This window comes from Lethenteron reissneri, chromosome 24 (genome assembly GCF_015708825.2).
Source record: "Lethenteron reissneri isolate LAM-NWPU_2019-01 chromosome 24, ASM1570882v1, whole genome shotgun sequence".
Classification (NCBI taxonomy): Eukaryota; Metazoa; Chordata; class Hyperoartia; order Petromyzontiformes; family Petromyzontidae; genus Lethenteron; species Lethenteron reissneri.
Genome location: NC_083802.1, coordinates 5,656,052 through 5,673,171, shown reverse-complemented (window position 1 = coordinate 5,673,171; position 17,120 = coordinate 5,656,052). Strand labels below are relative to the sequence as shown.

Genomic DNA, 17,120 nt, shown 5'->3' with positions numbered 1-17,120 from the left:
TGGAAACTGATACATTTAAAGATTCCGTTCTTTTTTTTTATTATTTATGAACTTAACATTTATGAACTTAATACTCTGAGGGGAAGCTCCTATCTTTTACCCTTTTCGAATTATTCAGATTTTAACGTAATAAAATGCGTATTTTTCGTTCTAACCTGCTTTAATCCAAAATATCTTAAAACAATACAATATAGAACAATGGTTATCGCTTTATTTTTATTTGCTGTTTAATGCTCTATCAAACGAAAACACCCTGCAATCTTAGGCACACACATGTGTATGGGCAACATAAAATCGAGATTTGGGGGTCTTAAAACGAAATATCTCAGATTTTTCAGATTGTTTCTGTTGTATCCTAAAACTACCTATGTAACACATTTCAACTTTCTACCTTGTTAGGAAGTACCCTAGAGGTTTGTGAGGCATACAGATTAAGGTTATTTATTATTTAACGTCAAACAAGAAGCAGATCTTTTGGCGAGTTCCCTGCAAATATTATTTTCGTTTTAAATATAGATGTGTATTCAATCGTTCCATATTTATGTTCGTTATTAATATTATATTGTGAAAAGTGATATGGATGTACAGTGAGGGAAAAAAGTATTTGATCCCCCGCTGATTTTGTACGTTTGCCCACTGACAAAGAAATGATCAGTCTATGATTTTAATGGTAGATTTATTTGAACAGAGAGACAGAATAACAACAAAAAAATACAGAAAAACGCATATCAAAAATGTTATAAATTGATTTGCATTTTAATGAGGGAAATAAGTATTTGACCCCTCTGCAAAACATGACTTAGTACTTGGTGGCAAAACCCTTGTTGGCAATCACAGAGGTCAGACGTTTCTTGTAGTTGGCCACCAGGTTTGCACACATCTCAGGAGGGATTTTGTCCCACTCCTCTTTGCAGATCTTCTCCAAGTCATTAAGGTTTCGAGGCTGACGTTTGGCAACTCTAAACTTCAGCTCCCTCCACAGATTTTCTATGGGATTAAGGTCTGGAGACTGGCTAGGCCACTCCAGGACCTTTATGTGCTTCTTCTTGAGCCACTCCTTTGTTGCCTTGGCCGTATATAGAGTTGAAATCACTGTCCGAAATATATCCCTCAGTTTTAGTATTACATTCATGGGAAAAGCCATTCCGATTTACGACATTTCGTTTTACGCGTGTTTTTGTAACTCAACTTGTCCATTGTGATGTGGAGAACCAATATCGCAGAACCGGGTTTATCGGCCATTTGACTTCACTTATCCATGGGAAAACGACGGTTAACAGAAATTGGGAGCTGTCTTTGCTCGCGTTGGGAGCTCTCTGAAAATGAGTTTGCACGGACCCTTCAGCTCCTGCGGATAAGAGGAGTCACAGACAATATGGTGGTTAATAATTTATCACTTTGATAATAAGAGTTGTGGGTAATAGGAGTCACAGATAAGAGTTAACCCGCTAGATGAGTCGTGGATTTAGAGGCGTTATCCCACGGATAAAGGGGTCGCAGGTGAAGGGAGTTATCCAGCGGACAAATTATCCCGTGAATAACAGGAGTCGCACGTAAGAGTAATTGCGGATAAGAGGCGTTATCCAGCAGATAAGAGAAGTTATCTCTCCACCACGCGTTTCTCATAGGCACGTGCGCCTCTTCGTGACGTCATCGCGGGGTGGGGGGGGGAGGAGCGAATGGGGGAAGGGGCGGGGCGTTCTACACGCATGCGCAGTGCGCGCCGGGCAGTGTTCGTCGTGTCTCCGAGTCGCTGTAAAGAACGCAGCAGCCGCCTTCAGCCTCCCGCGCCTCCTCCCGTCGTCTCTCGTCTCCTTCCGTCCCTACCGCAACTCGCCGGCTCGAACCATGGCGAGCTGCGGAATCTTGTCGTCCAAGACCGTGCTGGTGTTCTTGAGCTTCGTATTCTGGGTGAGTGGAGAGACGAGAAACCCCCCTCGGGGCACCCCACCCGCCCGTGCCGCTCAAGGGCGATTGCGCAGCAGCAATTCGCTGCGCCGCGCACTGAGGGCGCCCGGGGAGTGGGGGGACACGGGGAGTGGGGGGACTCACGACTTACGACGAAACTAAAACGACGGCCCGCTACGCAGCGCGCTATACATTACGCAACTCGACGCACATTCGTCAATAATCCCGCATTGAAAGGGGACAACAACACAATGCAACTTTAAGAACGGGCGGTGATATAAACTCGTGGAAAATAAAATAAATGTCGTTACGTGGTGGAAGGGTGGCCGGGCCCCTTGTCTGTAGCGATGAGAGAGATTGTTACGTCTGGGGACAGCTGTTGTGTTTTGACAAAGAGGTGCAAAGCGTGCGTTTAACTTCGTGCCACGTCTAATTGTTTTATTGTTTAAATATTGTTGTTGACTTGTTGTATTCTTAGCCTTTAATGTGTATACAGAGTCGTGTGTGCAAGAAGACGTCTGCGTTGGCTCTCTGCTGTTAAACCTCCTTGGATGTGGCACTCATTGTGGGCCCCTTTTTAGAGGGATATATTTAATTAGAATTTAAATTGAATTCGTTACATCGGTTCCAGTAAACTTGTCAGATTTGTTTTAATGCAAACCACGGGGGGGGGGGGGGGGCTGTGATGTTGTTGAGCCGAAGCTGGAAAGACAGGTTTTTGTTGTTCCATCGGACAATGTAAATTTATATTTAAATTTAAAGGCTTTCGTGACTGCAAGGATTCATCTTGTTGGTTCTTTCGGTAAAGTCACGTAGAAGGGAAGTAATAAAATAAGAAAAATAAAACAATAAAATAAAATTATTGTTTTTTTATTTCCCTTCTACGTGACTTTACCGAAAGAACCAAGAAGAAAAAAATGTGAATTATGTTTAAAGCAGTATTCTACCGAAATGTTTCCAAGTAAAGCCATGGAATTGAGACTTTACAAATTGCAGCGCTTTAAACAACACACCCTTAATGTTTTTAACAAATAAGGTTTAGCTGTTGTAAAGCTGGTTAATTGAATTTATTTAAAAGGTATGTTTTACTTTTCCTAGGATGTGGACATTGCTGACATTAACGTTTACTTGGTATCGTACGATAATAATTATAAAATCCACAGTTTAGTGGTGGCAGTCACGGCGAGGGTGACCCAAGGAGGAAGCCGCCTCTAAAGCCGGGCTCGACTTATTTCAAAGTCGTTTGCACCATTCACGATACGTCAAACGCAACCCATAGGCAGGCCGGATTCTCATACCTTCTCGTTAATAAGGAATTACAGGTTTTACCGAATGTAGACTAAAGTATAAACCCAAACAAACGTCGGCAGGAAATGTCGGCAGTGGTCCACTGGTGCTCAATTCAATGAGGAAATTGCTGAATATTTGCTCACAAATGTTGGCCAGCAACCAAAAGTTAATTTGGTTCTTTCGGTAAAGTCACGTAGATAAAAATAAAATAATAAAAATTATAAAATGAAAAGAAATCATTTAAATAATGTTAATATTTTTTTAATTTTTCATCTACGTGACTTTACCGAAAGAACCAAATAATATGGATCCTCTGCAGTCACGAAAACTTCAAATCTAGAAAAAGTTAATTTGCACTCCCGCGTTGACCAAGTTGATTTTAATGTCGTTTAACTTTTTTTTTCTAATACAGTACAGAGTGAAATGAACGTACACACTGTGTGCAGCTCCTCAACCTTTAATCGTCAAACGAAGGTTAAACGTGGGCTACAAAGCCCCCCATTGTCACACCGACCAACTTGTATAAGAAAAAAATATAGACTGCACATTTTATGTCAACGACACTGTGGCCGCTTTGGCTCCCAACCACCACAACAATCGAGGCGTTTCAATAACCTTTAACCCACTTCACGGGATTTGTGAGGAAGCCAGTCGCTGCTATTGTGTGAACAGAGAGGAAGCCAAGCAAGCATCAGCTTTGTCAGCCTTGCGTGGAATGAGTAGGAGAGGGGGGATGGGTTCGAACGCCGGTGTTATGTTGTTGCTACAGTTAAGATCATGATTGTTGTGGCGTTACGTTTTCGCAGCTTGTATCTGTACCCCCCCCCCCATCACCACCACCACCACACGCAGCCCCCATGATTTAGTAAGCCAGCAAATCAGCCTTGTTTGTGTGAACCTACCTAGTGGCGTGGGTAGTAGGGGCCTTTTCAAATGTCCACAGGAGGACATCACCCACGTGAATAGGAAGACAGCAGCATTAGCCATGTGTAGACACGGGGCATGTTGGGTGATTTAGAACGGACGCACTGTGTCCTGTTGTTTCTGCTTAAGATGAGCGTTGTTGCCTTTACGTTTCCGTAACCCGTGGTCTACCACCCTCCTTACCTACGGATTGGCGATGCCATTTTGCAAAATCTGACGTTCTTCATTTCGATTTCAACCCCCTGTTGGAGCTTCCTCGCCATTTACATCTTAAACGTGCTTTCATTATGGAGTGGCTTTGCATATGGATGGCGTTGAAGACCCCTGTCTGCATGTCAATGCGAAATCCATTAAATGCTTTGACAAACCTACGCGTAGTGTTTTTGCAATTCATTTTGAAACCAAATTCTACGAATGCACATAATTGGCGAATATTTTAAACGTGTATAGTACAGTATACCCTACAGATGCTGTTTTTTATTGAATGCTACTGAATGTAATTTATCAACCGTGACCTTGAAGGCTTGTCAATAGACTGCTTTGGCTTTTCAGAGTACAATACAATGTTTATATACTGTGTAATGCTACGCAGTTATTGCCATCACATTTACGATTGCTGTACATATTCAGTGAGCTTCCTATGACCAAATCGCTTGGAATGTGCCCAATTTTGTCAGAAAATAAAGTAAATAGTTATATAGTCTGCTTCGGATTACACTGTGGGCAGCAGAGCACAGTGCACCAAAACCCATTGTACTGTACTTACTCCCACCTCAATACTGCCCTCTTTAAACCTATCCGTATACATTTTTTAAGTGTATTTACCTTTCGTATACTTTGCACTCCTATCATGTTTCTGCATTGTTGTAACGTTCCTGACCTGCCACTACTGGACATCTGTGAGATTAAAAACATCTTGTGTGGTTCATCGGATTCCTACAGAGGGGTACGGTGAAGTATGGTCAAATGCACGGTGTGGGGAGGCCCTCATCCAGATTGCAAGTGTAGTTGACAAGTGGTGGTGGTGGTGGTTAGCGGAGGGACAATGTAGAGGCTGTGGGGTTAAATATGCTGCACTGCGCGAGAGTGGGAATGGGCTTCCCATCATAGCCTGTGGTGTCCCCGATAATGGAGCCCGCACAATGAGCAAGGGCATCGGGTGTAATGTTCTGCACCCTTGTTTCCCTTTTAGTCGATGAGCTCGCTCCGCATAGCATAAACATTTATGGCAAACAGGTTGTTATATAAACTATTTTTTTTTTTACCAGGTAAGATCCACTCGGCTACAATGACATCTCTTTTTCAGAAGCGGCCTTGCCACAAATGATAGCGCAACGAAGTGGCTTATCACGTGAAGATTTCTAGCAGCCAAAAATACTCGAAACGCACGTTTCTAAATGTGGAGGGGAAAACCGGAGAAAATCCACAAGGAGCGCGAGAGAGACACCGCAAACTCTAAATATCCAGGCGTCAGGGTCGGGATTGAAAGCACGACCTCCTGCATACCAGGCGAGGGAGTTAACATGTTACCGTTTTTGGGGGCTGTGAAGTAAGCAGCAAAGTGCGGTGCATTAACCTTCATTGTTGTGCTGCACTTTTATGCTCCCCACATGTGTTGCCCACTTTAACCAACTACACTAACCAGCTTGGTGAAGTATGGTCAAAGAATCCACTGCATGGCATGCGGGAGTCCCTTATCCCGCAGTGGATTGGAAAGGGCTGTACACGTACATATTTTCAATTACAATCCAAAGTGTGTGTAGAGGTGAGCTTTGATCATCTGCCTATTAGTATTCCTTTAGGTACTAGAATTGTTCAGTTCAAACCCTGCACCGCCCCCCCCCCTCCCTTTTTATCAATTCAATGCGTGTCTACCGCTTCATTGTCTGCTTCACATATCATTTGATGATACATGGCCTGTGTGTGAATGGAAACATCTCATTTATATGGAAAGCAGGGGGCAGCAAGGTAACACAAGGACTTCGGTTTAGACCTGCTCTATCAGGACATCTTTGCTGAATCGAAGAAAACCCTATACATTTCTACATAAACATTTATGACTATATAAAGCAAACACTGTTGTGCAACGTTTTGTGATATGTTGATTTAACGTGTACTTTGCTGTTAGGTTCACACTGATATCGCAATATAACCATACTGTATAGTAAACCAACTAATCCCAAGTTAATATGTATGGCTGTAAAGCTGGTATACTGAAACCAGTTTTTTTCCATCGTCACTGGGCAGGAACGCTTCAGGTAATGAGACTTGGTTACAATGAGACTGGATCGAGGTGGTCTGTAATTTCATGCATTACTCTAATTAATTATACAGGAGCTGGGGAAGGTATTTATCTACTTCACCGCTTGGCAGCGAATACCTCGCTATTTCATCACGTGGTGGTCAGTGCCCTCATACAACAGTTTGGAGAATACAGTCCCATAAATGGCTGCATTAAAAAAATGTATGCGGTGTTTGTTCATATGTGTAATTAATTATTTACGTAAAAATGTTTTTTAAACACTTAGTGAAATTCTAGATTTGAAGCTTTCGTAACTGCAAGGATTCATATCCTTGGGTTTTTTTCGGTAAAGTCACGTAGGTAAAAAATGAAAATTAATAAAAGTAAAATAAAAATATTTTACTTTTATTTTTACTTTTATTCATTTTAATTTTTTACCTACGTGACTTTACCGAAAAAACCCAAGAATACTTAGTGAAATTTAAATGTGGACCTTTGAACAGATTACGTGTTCAATACGTTATTAATTTAGCTTTTTTTTGTCTCAAGCAAAGCAGTTGTTATTCATTGCTTTCTCATTGTTAACTCACATTGACAAGCTAATGTGAGATGATGAGTTTGTAACTGGCATAGCATGGTATGCTCAGGTGGCGAACCTGCCAATTTAAATTTCGGAATATTACTCATGATCCCCGTGGCCGTGTACAGCAGGAGCAGCTTTAACAATTTGAGCATATTTCCTCGGAGAGCATTGAGAAGCAATCATGTGTTTTGCGAGCCTGGTGTTTTAAATATCAGTGTCCAGGGAAGATTAGGCACATGCTATTTTTAAAACACAAGGCGATTATTTCATGATGTAGATGCTGACCCGAGCTCTCATTACTCTGATAGTGTATTGTCTTTGGGCTGTACGCCTTTTGGTGTGGTCTAACACCGCTTGAGACGAGGCTCAAAAGAAAGCTGTCTCTGGTGTGGACCAATCAGTTTCAAGGACAATGCATATATTAGTGTTTTTTGTTTGCATTCTGACCACAAGAATTGTGGTTAATGCAGACATGATTCCTTGTAAAAGGTTTCCGTTTGGTGTTTTAAAAAATCTCATGGAAGTGGGTTCGTAAGTCGAGGACTTCATGTATAACATTTCACGTCCCTTGTGAATCAGAAAGTAGTTTCTATTCACGATTGTGGTTCCATTCAAGAACAATTATTTTTTTTAACAGTGGTGAATGTAGCGGCCTCCGCAGTCGCTGAAGGGTTCACAAGAAGTTTACATACAACATATAGTAAAGGTGCTGTGAAGTAATGGTTAGCAAGCTGGACTTGCAAGGCAGAGGTCGCCTCTGAATCGGAAAACATCAATTCGTACGCAAGCAATTAGATGCATGTATTGTGAGCTTACAAATCTACACGAGTCCATGCGTCAGCTTATCGTTATCAGTTTAAAACGTAGACTTTCGCGACCAATATTGTTATCACCTGTCCATTACGTTACACCGTTAGTGCTAGTCCACCATGACTCCCAAATCAGCAAAAAAATATTTTTTCCCCCAAACGTTTTGCTGCTGCGTGTGTGATGCAGGCGGCGGCAGCGGTGTTCTGCTATGCTGGCGCCTACGTGTTCATCACCTACGACCGCTACGACCACTTCTTTGAGGATCGCTACACCATCCTGCCGGCGCTCGCCATCATCGTGGCCGGAGCTGTACTGCTGCTCATCGGCGTCATCGGCTGCTGGGCTGCTGTCAGGGAGAGCCGCTGCGCCCTCGCTACCGTAAGCGTCGCTGCGCAACGCTGGCGAGCAAGATGGTGTGCCCCCGTGCACGCCCGCTGTGTAATGTGATGCTGTCTATACTGTCACCTAAGCTAGAGTAGCAGTGGTTTGGAGCGACAGCCCAACATGTGATCTGCTGCTTACAGGTTGCTAATGTAAGGCAGGGTTTCCCAAACTCCATTCCTTGCCAGCGCCAACCATGCTATGGTATTTATGAGTTCAACAATGTACCTCCATTTGAATTATGTCGCTGCACTGCATGATGATTGCTCAACACTGCTTAAGTGGTGAGCATTGATTAAATTCAAGATGGAGATCTTGTGTGTTTGTCACCCACATGACGCCGTAGAGAGTGCTAAATGCAATTTGCGTGCTCTTTGGCACGTGGGACGTGTTAAGCAAGCATCGGGTGCGTTGAGCGTTTAACCACAATTTATTTTTTTAAGAGAGAATTGAAAAAGCACGAGGAAATGGAGTTTGGGAAATCCTGTGCTAAGACAATGTGAAATAAGTGTTCCCATTGGTATGAGTGGTGGCAAAAGATAACTTGGCTATGAGGCAACTAGACCATTTGTGTACTGCATCTTATTTTCACTTGACTCTCGCCAATGCTTTTACCATCCTACCTCTATTCACACAAGTAATGTAATTCACGTGTTACATCCAAACTAATTTAAAAGCTGAAAATATCCTTTTCTGTGGGGATTTGTTTGTATTCTACCTATAAGACGTGTAATAATACTGTTGCTACGCTGACACGTTGGAAATGCTCACGTGGATTGACGTTTCCCTCCTCCCCATGGTCTGCTGCTATCAACAGTTTGCCCTCCTGCTCCTCATCATCTTCTCACTGGAAGTGGCTGCAGTGGCGCTTGGCTATATTTACCATGGCAAAGTGAGAACTCCACCGCCACCTTACCACAACGCCGAACAGCACATGCACTCCCTGCGTGACCTATTTTCAGATCATTTGCATGCACTGATTAATTTCGTTCTATTTTTACGTCACATTTGTACCCTTGCGACACATGTCACATTTCGTTGTGGCTTCAAATGTAAAAGAATAGCATTGTGTAAATGCTGGGTTTGCACCGTGTTATAGTTGACTTTCTAACCGGTAATTTGTTCATTCGACATTTTTTGTGGTTCGTGCCACGGTTGGCTACGTACGGTGTCAAAGAAGTTCAACATTTCGTGTAAGAAATGTTAATTTATATCAGGAGAAAGTGAGGTTTTTGGAATGGTGTAGCAAATACACGCTTTGACATGTTCTTTTTTTTCAAATATACAGTCACTCATAACTTCGGTGAGATTTAATCACTTAACTGACAAAAATCAGTGGAACATAACACATGCAGTTGGTGGGATGGTCCCATCCCTAAAGCGGTTTGATTGGCTGTCACATGTTACGTGATTATATAAAATATCACCGTCATTTGTCAAGTATTTCCCAGATAAATGTTCTTGTATGCTGTCAATTGCACCGTCGTCCTTATTTGTTACATATATGCCGACTAAAATTAGTTCGTCTTCGTTATAAAGCTTGTCACTGAATACGAAGAGGAATACGACCTTGTTTAAGTGTGTGTTTGGTGGTTGCTTTAGATATTTGTGGGATACATTTCCCCCAACATTTAATGCACATACTCCCGTCTGTGCATTTGACGTTTAGGTTGAGGTTGAGGTGCAACAGAAGATGCACAAAGCTTTCCAAAACTACATGGGGCCAGATTATGACCCTGAAAGCCGTGCTGTGGACTACATGCAGAAAGAGGTAAACGTTGCAAAAAATGTCTTCCACCAGCTGCACGTCGCGCGATGTGTACTTTCAAGGCTTCACGTGCACTGACATTTTTTTGCGTGAAAACGTGGGGCGTGCTATTGGTGGATCGTGTTCTCCATATTTATCCTTGAAAATTACTCTCTATCAGTGTTTTTAATCCGAGGATAAAAGCAGATAATGATGAATTTGCTGTAACTTCTGCGTGTCGACTTAAATGTGTAAAAACCCAAATATGAAAAGGCAGTGGGTATAAATCTGAATTTTTGCTCCTGTTGGTTAGTGATTATGTATCTGAGCAGTGTTTTATATAAGTGGTGGATATATTTGTTGGTCAAAACGTCATCGGCACGCCGTGGAAAGATGGAAAGAAAAGTCCTTAAGTTAAATTTAATTAAAATGTTTTCGCTGTTTTCTTAGATCGTCTCTGTTATACCTAAAATAGGAAGGATCGTTTCATCCGTTTGTCTCTTAATGGGTTAAACGCTCTTCGTGTGCGACACGCTGAAAACCGTCTTGTGGATTTTATCTGTGCAGCTGCAGTGCTGCGGATTTGCGAACTACTCCGACTGGAACACCACTGAGTGGGCACGCCACCACAAGTACAACAGTGTGCCTGTAAGCTGCTGTAAGCGCTCTGCCAAGAACTGCACCGGATTGCTGAGCCAGCCTGCCAAGCTGTACCAACAGGTATTTCTGGTTGAGCTCACAGTGGCAAAGGCTTTGAACAACAACACCGAGGTGTTTACGCCATTGAATACAAATATGACGACGTCGGCGAATGTAACAAGTTATTTTTGCTTGTGCCTACTCTGCAACTAAACGGTAATGGAATGTATTAGTGCCCTTAAGGGTACACTGGGAATCGATATTGAAATTAACCCCTTTTTGAATTGAATTGCTCGAATGATCATATCGATATGATCGTGTTGGTTTAGGGCTCAGTTCATTGCACTATAAGCCTGGTGACCTGAGTTTGATTTCCAGCCACGGTAGACATCCGTGGTATTTTTGAATACTTCCTCAATCCTCCATGCTATCCCACTCCACGACCCCAACGACCCGCACAGAGCAGTTGGGTGAAGTACAATAATTGAAATACCCATGACCAACAGCAGTGGATTCAACTGAGATCGTTACTAGCTACAAGACAACACTTCTCTGTACCTGTTAATCCTTTTGTCAATCAACTTTTTTATGTCCCCATTTATATTACAATTTTAGTGTGTTTTTATCATTGCTATTGAACATGATGCGCATGATTACAGGAGTAATACAATTCATTGCCGGAGTCATTTTCATCTGAAAATAGAATAGAAAAGGGCAAATATGTTCACGTTGGAGAAGTGAAATATGTTGGGTTTGAAACAATAATAGAACTTGTACATATTTTGGGGGATTAAACATTAGCAGGATGTGTGACATGCATCAATTCTGCAAAGCCAGAGGGCTATGTTGCATCATCCTCATCTTATGGATTCCAACATCTACCATTTTCTTTCCACCTAAGGGTTGTCTGCTGAAGCTGGGAGACGAAGTACAACAGATTCTCACCTACTTGATCGGAGTGGCCGTTGGATTTGCATTCTTGCAGGTACAGTGAACCCTTTTTTAAATTGCATTACTGCAGTTCTGTGCTATGCTTATAAATAAGTATAACCCGTAAAAACAAAGTTTTTCACTATAAATCCTTTATATGCGTGGTGGCTAGAGTCCTCTCGTCCTCTGGCTTGAGATGGCTGCCACCTATGGGTCAGATGATTGTCTGCCAGTATTAAGCAATTGGTAATTAAATATTGAATTTGTTTTCCCTAAACAGTGTAAAATTTTGGAAAAAAATTTTCACGAACATTAATTGTCTCGCACAACGAGTCTGTGCAAAATGTCAGCTCGATTGGATCACGGGAAGTGGGTTAAAAAACGACCGAAAGATTTGCACGGTCGTAAGCAAGCACGCAAGCACGCAAGCAAGCGAACTTAATATAAAGGATTTAAAAATGACAGGGTCGCGCTCATTACACACAAAGTCCTTGCCACAAATTAACAGAAATACCTTGCTGATCTTGTGGCATATAAGTGGAAACGTGGTTCATTGGTAATGTGTTTATTTCATTAGCTGTATTATTTCATTAAATCAGCATTAGAATGCACAAATCATTGGGTGCCAACACTTTTACACAAGGCAACGATTGAAACTTTCCCAGTAATTTTTTTGTCCTACATAATTGGTAACTGCATATATTGGCAGTTGTATTTCTGTTGCTGTGTACTGAAGCCTGGCAATGTACTGACGCTTGGCAATGTTGCAGGTGATGGGACTGGTGGCGGCGTGTGTGATCGCCTGCCGAAGAAAGCACGATGAGAATGAGCGCGCCTACGAGCCCCTGCTGTCGGATGGAACCTACGCATAGTCTTCCAATGCATTCCAGAGCCCACGTGTACTTCAGCACATGGCGTGCACATGACCCCGCGGGAAGGGATGTTTAAGGTGTTGCTGCACCTTCGTTGACAAGTTATTTAAAACAATAGCTTATTAACCACATGCAGGATTTATACTCGGTATAAAACTTTGATAGTTTCAACACTGATGGTCTGAAAATTGTAAGTCTAAGGTTTAGGCAATGTAAAAACGTACGATCGATTCGAAATCAGAACTTTGAGAGTTCTCGTGCAAAGTGGTAGAGCACTGCGTGACAACCATATTCTCATTTCGGTGTAGATTTCTCCATGTGTCCAGAGTATTTAGGAATGTTTTACAGGAAGCGAAAAAGCATAACTCTTCCTGGTCCGACAGTGAATGTCGGTATGTCCTACTTCACAAATATCTTTGTTTTGTTTCTGATCAGTTGCAATGCCCAATCCCAAATGTTCTGAATTGCATAGATACAATATGCTGATTCTACATTGAGTCGTGCAAGTTTAGTCAGTGAACACTGCATCATCGACATCTCTGGTGCAAACAAATCGCTAATCCGAGCTGCTTGGTCCCCGACTGCTCGAGATTATCAAGCGTCCTACTCTATCCTTTATCTTCAATGTTTTCATCGTGTTTTCATTAATGTGGGAATGTGAGCTATACGAAACGCCTTCATTTGGGAATTTTGGAAGTATGGCTTCTGTTTAAACAAAAAAACATGTTCACTCATTTGTGCTAAGAATTTAAGATAATTGGGATTATTGGTCATTTAAAGTAATTATCCTTAACTTTAGGTCATTACTAATTAAAATCATAATTTGTTCGCTATTCAATGAGAACTTACATTTCTTATTTGTACACTGGTGGTTAGATGTCTGATATCCTAAATCTCATTTGCCTGTAAATATAGTACTAACCATTAGTAAAGATTCGCTGAAGATGGCAGTCGCATCGAATAAATGTGCGGCGGTGGCATGGTCGTGATGGACCATGGCAGTAACGGATGGGAGCCGACTTGTGGAGCGCGTACTGCCAAAGCATCGTCGTCTCCACGCCAGCATAACCATGACATCACCCTTTGTCCCGCGAAAATAATCTGTCATTACTTCTTCTCAATCGCAAGTCTAATTTGAATGCATGAGATCGGCTGCTCTGATTTTAGCTTTTCCTGTATCATCTTCTTGGTTCTTTCGGTAAAGTCACGTAGAAGGGAAGTAATAAAATAATAAAAATAAAACACCACCAGTGTGTTTTATTTAGTTTTATTTTTAGTTTTATTTTTATTATTTTATTACTTCCCTTCTACGTGACTTTACCGAAAGAACCAAGAAGATGAATCCCTGCAGTCACGAAAGCTTTAAATCGAAAATTTTTCCTGTATCGTTATTGAGTGCTTCCCTTTGTCACGTCCACTGTCCTTAGGCCTCGTTCTATCACATCCTTCCATCTCGCCCTTGGTCTCCCTTTACTCTTGCCCTTACCTCCCAACTAACACACTTCTTCACTACTGCACCTAAATACCTAAAATCTACTGACCTGCTGGCTGTCCCTCCCTCTCCTATCCACAACGTGCGCTCAGAGCATTGGCTTTTTAATCTCCTCGGCATACTTTCCTGCCATCTCACCAAACCTGGCTTGCACCTCCCATTTTTAAATTTGTCATTGCCAAAGCAGCAAACAAAAGCTGCCACAGATGCAATGGATTGAATATGCTGATGCATGGTGTAACCCCAACTCTTAAACTTCCAATGGTTCCACCCTGTCCCCCAGCCGTTGTCTTTATCTCATTGTACATTTCCCTAACTGTTCTCGCCTATTTCTCCTGCACTCACTTCCTCCACAGACTTCAATACGCATCACCTCTTGGCAGTCTGTCATCGGTTTTCTATCATGACGGGCTCTCAATTATCAGGTGACTGTCTGCTCCCCGTTTCACCGCAACGTGTTTGCAGCCAGCTCCCAACTCCAGTTCTGGCGTTTAAGTTGCACGGTGGCCAGCGTGCTGGTGGTGCCTCGTAAAAAGGCAGCCGTAAAACATTGCTACTACATTAGGCACCTTGTGATGCTGCCAATATGGGCACGTTATTTATGTAGCCAACGCTCCTTAATGCAATGCTAGTAATATTTTCTGCACTTTGGTTTATAAATAGTCGACTTATAACAAAGTATTTTGTGCAATGTCCTTTACTCCCACTATACCATGACACCAGTTTATTTGCGTTTGAGCAGACGTCAAACTAAAACCCATTATGTTCATGATTGCGAGTTCATGTAATTTCATTTCGCTCAACACCATACATAACAGGTTACCATGAAAATCATACCTTAGTAATTCCCCAAAACATGTTTTTACTTTAATCATGCTTATTATTTGGTTGTTTAGAATTGTATGCATTTGAATAAAATTGTGCGTGCTAAATTTTTACTTTTTAATCAAATAAAAATGGATTTGGCATTTTAGTTCAACGTTCATTTATGAGAGAAAAATACTGGTTTAGGATTTGGTATGGTATGCATGCAGGGTATAGTAACGTTAGCTTTTGATGTTTCCCTGTGTCTTACGGGACTAAGCTATTTGCTGAGCATGACTCGATACCAACGGCAGACATTCCTGAGAGAAAGGAAGTAAATACTGGGCTGGCTGAATGCAGTGCAGAATACATGTTTTGCTTTTCCTTTTAACACTGCTCCATTAGGTATTCGGACTGATGCTCATGGTCACACTGGGCAGTACTTTTATGATAGTTGTGATTATTTAAACTTGTTTCTGGGTTTTGTTTTTTTCCAAATATATACTGGTGTTGTTTGTAGGTTATTAGTTTCATGATGTTTGTGTTTATACCTCCTTGCAGTAGTTACAATAAATATCAAACACCCACCCCGTGTGTGTTCTTTATTTGTTTTTAAATAATTCTGAACACATTACAGTAATGTACAAAAGCAATACTTTGGAAATACAATTTAGTTGGAATTTTCTGGGATTAATCGTGCATGGTTGGTTGTTGAACAAATGTTGGACCTACTTTTTCAGGTGTTGTAGGTAGGGTTAACTTTAAATTTATACTGGTAGGAACCTGGTTGCACCAACCCACAGGGGATTATTGTGTCTGTCATGCAGGGAGGGGCTGGGTGGGGAGTGGGAGGGGTGGGGCTGGGTGGGGAGGGGCTGGTCACCCCGTGGTGCCCTTATCAAACTCAACGTTTAACCTACTCACGCCTGCTTGTGCCTGCCCTCACAGTCGGGCATATTTGCGGAATACACCACGCCGCCGTTGACCCTGGCCATTGACCGAGCAACCCAACGTTCCTACCAGCTCCCTCCGCAGGAATGTGTTATTGAAATAAATGGCAGGTTTTTCCCCCTTATTTTATGAGTCATTATTTAACCATACTTCATGCTGGTCAATACGACGGTGAAAACGGGGAGCATCGACTTGGAAGCGCGTTACAATACCGTTGTGGATTGTGCTGCTCTACTGCCCACCCACCATACAGCATCAGCACTGGCCAACAGTTTTGAGTGGTGGGTCACCCATCCAAGTACTGCACTATCAAGGGTCAACCATGTGAAGCTTCCAAGATATGATTGGATGCAGAATAGTCTGGGTGTATTTGGAATTATTTTAAAGCTGCTATGACAGGGATGGTTATTTTTGTCTTGCAATGTCGCAACGATGAAATGTTGCTAGATACATCATTTTCACACTCATGACCTGGGTATCGTAACTGTTGCATTGAAAAGTAGTTAAATAAAGTAAATGAAACGATTAATAATTGGATTTAAATGGTGCAGATGATTTCTATAGATGTCAATGCACTCCCATTTACACTTGTATGTTGCGCTTCGTTCACACCTTACATAACCAACCGTGCGGATTTGGCAGATTATATATGCTTGTGACAATCACCACAGATGTACCGGATGTCCTTGGATCTTTATAGAAATTAGCAGAGTTGAGCTTGGTTCGTACTTGGATCGGTGACAATATGGGCTTTTCAGGTGTTGTAGGCACAGTATAGGGAGATTGCAGTGTTGATGGGCACACATGGATACGTGAGTCGCCTCCGGGTACGTACTCTTCCTCCCACATGTCAAACAATCGTATTTACCCAACTTCTTAAAGCTGAACCCTGCTGATAGAGTGGAGATGGGTTGAAGCTTTCCTCCGCTATCTTATTTGGATTAGAAACATGACCACTGAGCATATCTGATGAACCGAGGTAGGTAGTGATGGAGATGACATTCCTGTAGAAACGACTAGGCCGGAATAGATCGGGAACGATTATATCAACACTTATCTTGTAAAGAACATTGCAGAACAAATTTAAGAGACGAATATACCATCGACTTCCAGCACAAGCACTGGCCCACTATAATTGAGGGTAATTATTGATAAGGAAGGCCAAGCAAATAAAGAATCGAGGGTGTGAGTGGCAGAGGCATTGGAAAGAAGTGAAACGTCATGGACAGCAAGCTAGGAGCACGTTTATGACCGAAAGAATCGGCAGACCCAGTGTCTAAAACAAGCCATGTATCCAGTGGCCTCCAGAGGCTGGGTACAAAATATGAATTGCAGTAAAACATCCAAGCTAGACTTCACGTAACATGGATTCTGGTGTAAGCTGGAAAGACCACCTTCAATATATAATGAAAAAACAATAACAAAAACCCTCCAACACTGCACACGAGTCTACATCAGAATATTTATCCTAGAGACGTCCGATGAGCTATGAAGCTCTATTTCACAGATGTCCAGTTGGGGCGGGTCAGAAAGTTACAACGACAAAC

The 17,120-nt window shown here is 42.1% G+C and overlaps 1 protein-coding gene across 1 annotated transcript; it reads left to right on the top strand.

The window, feature by feature from the left end:
- The first annotated feature begins 1,717 nt into the window (after positions 1-1,717).
- On the top strand, positions 1,718-15,209 carry LOC133346455 (tetraspanin-3-like). The gene is made up of 7 exons (XM_061558029.1): positions 1,718-1,911; positions 7,944-8,135; positions 8,956-9,030; positions 9,808-9,909; positions 10,453-10,605; positions 11,426-11,509; positions 12,225-15,209. The coding sequence occupies exons 1-7, from the start codon at positions 1,849-1,851 to the stop codon at positions 12,324-12,326; spliced, it is 771 nt and encodes a 256-aa protein (XP_061414013.1). The 5' UTR covers positions 1,718-1,848; the 3' UTR covers positions 12,327-15,209.
- The last annotated feature ends 1,911 nt before the right edge of the window (positions 15,210-17,120 follow it).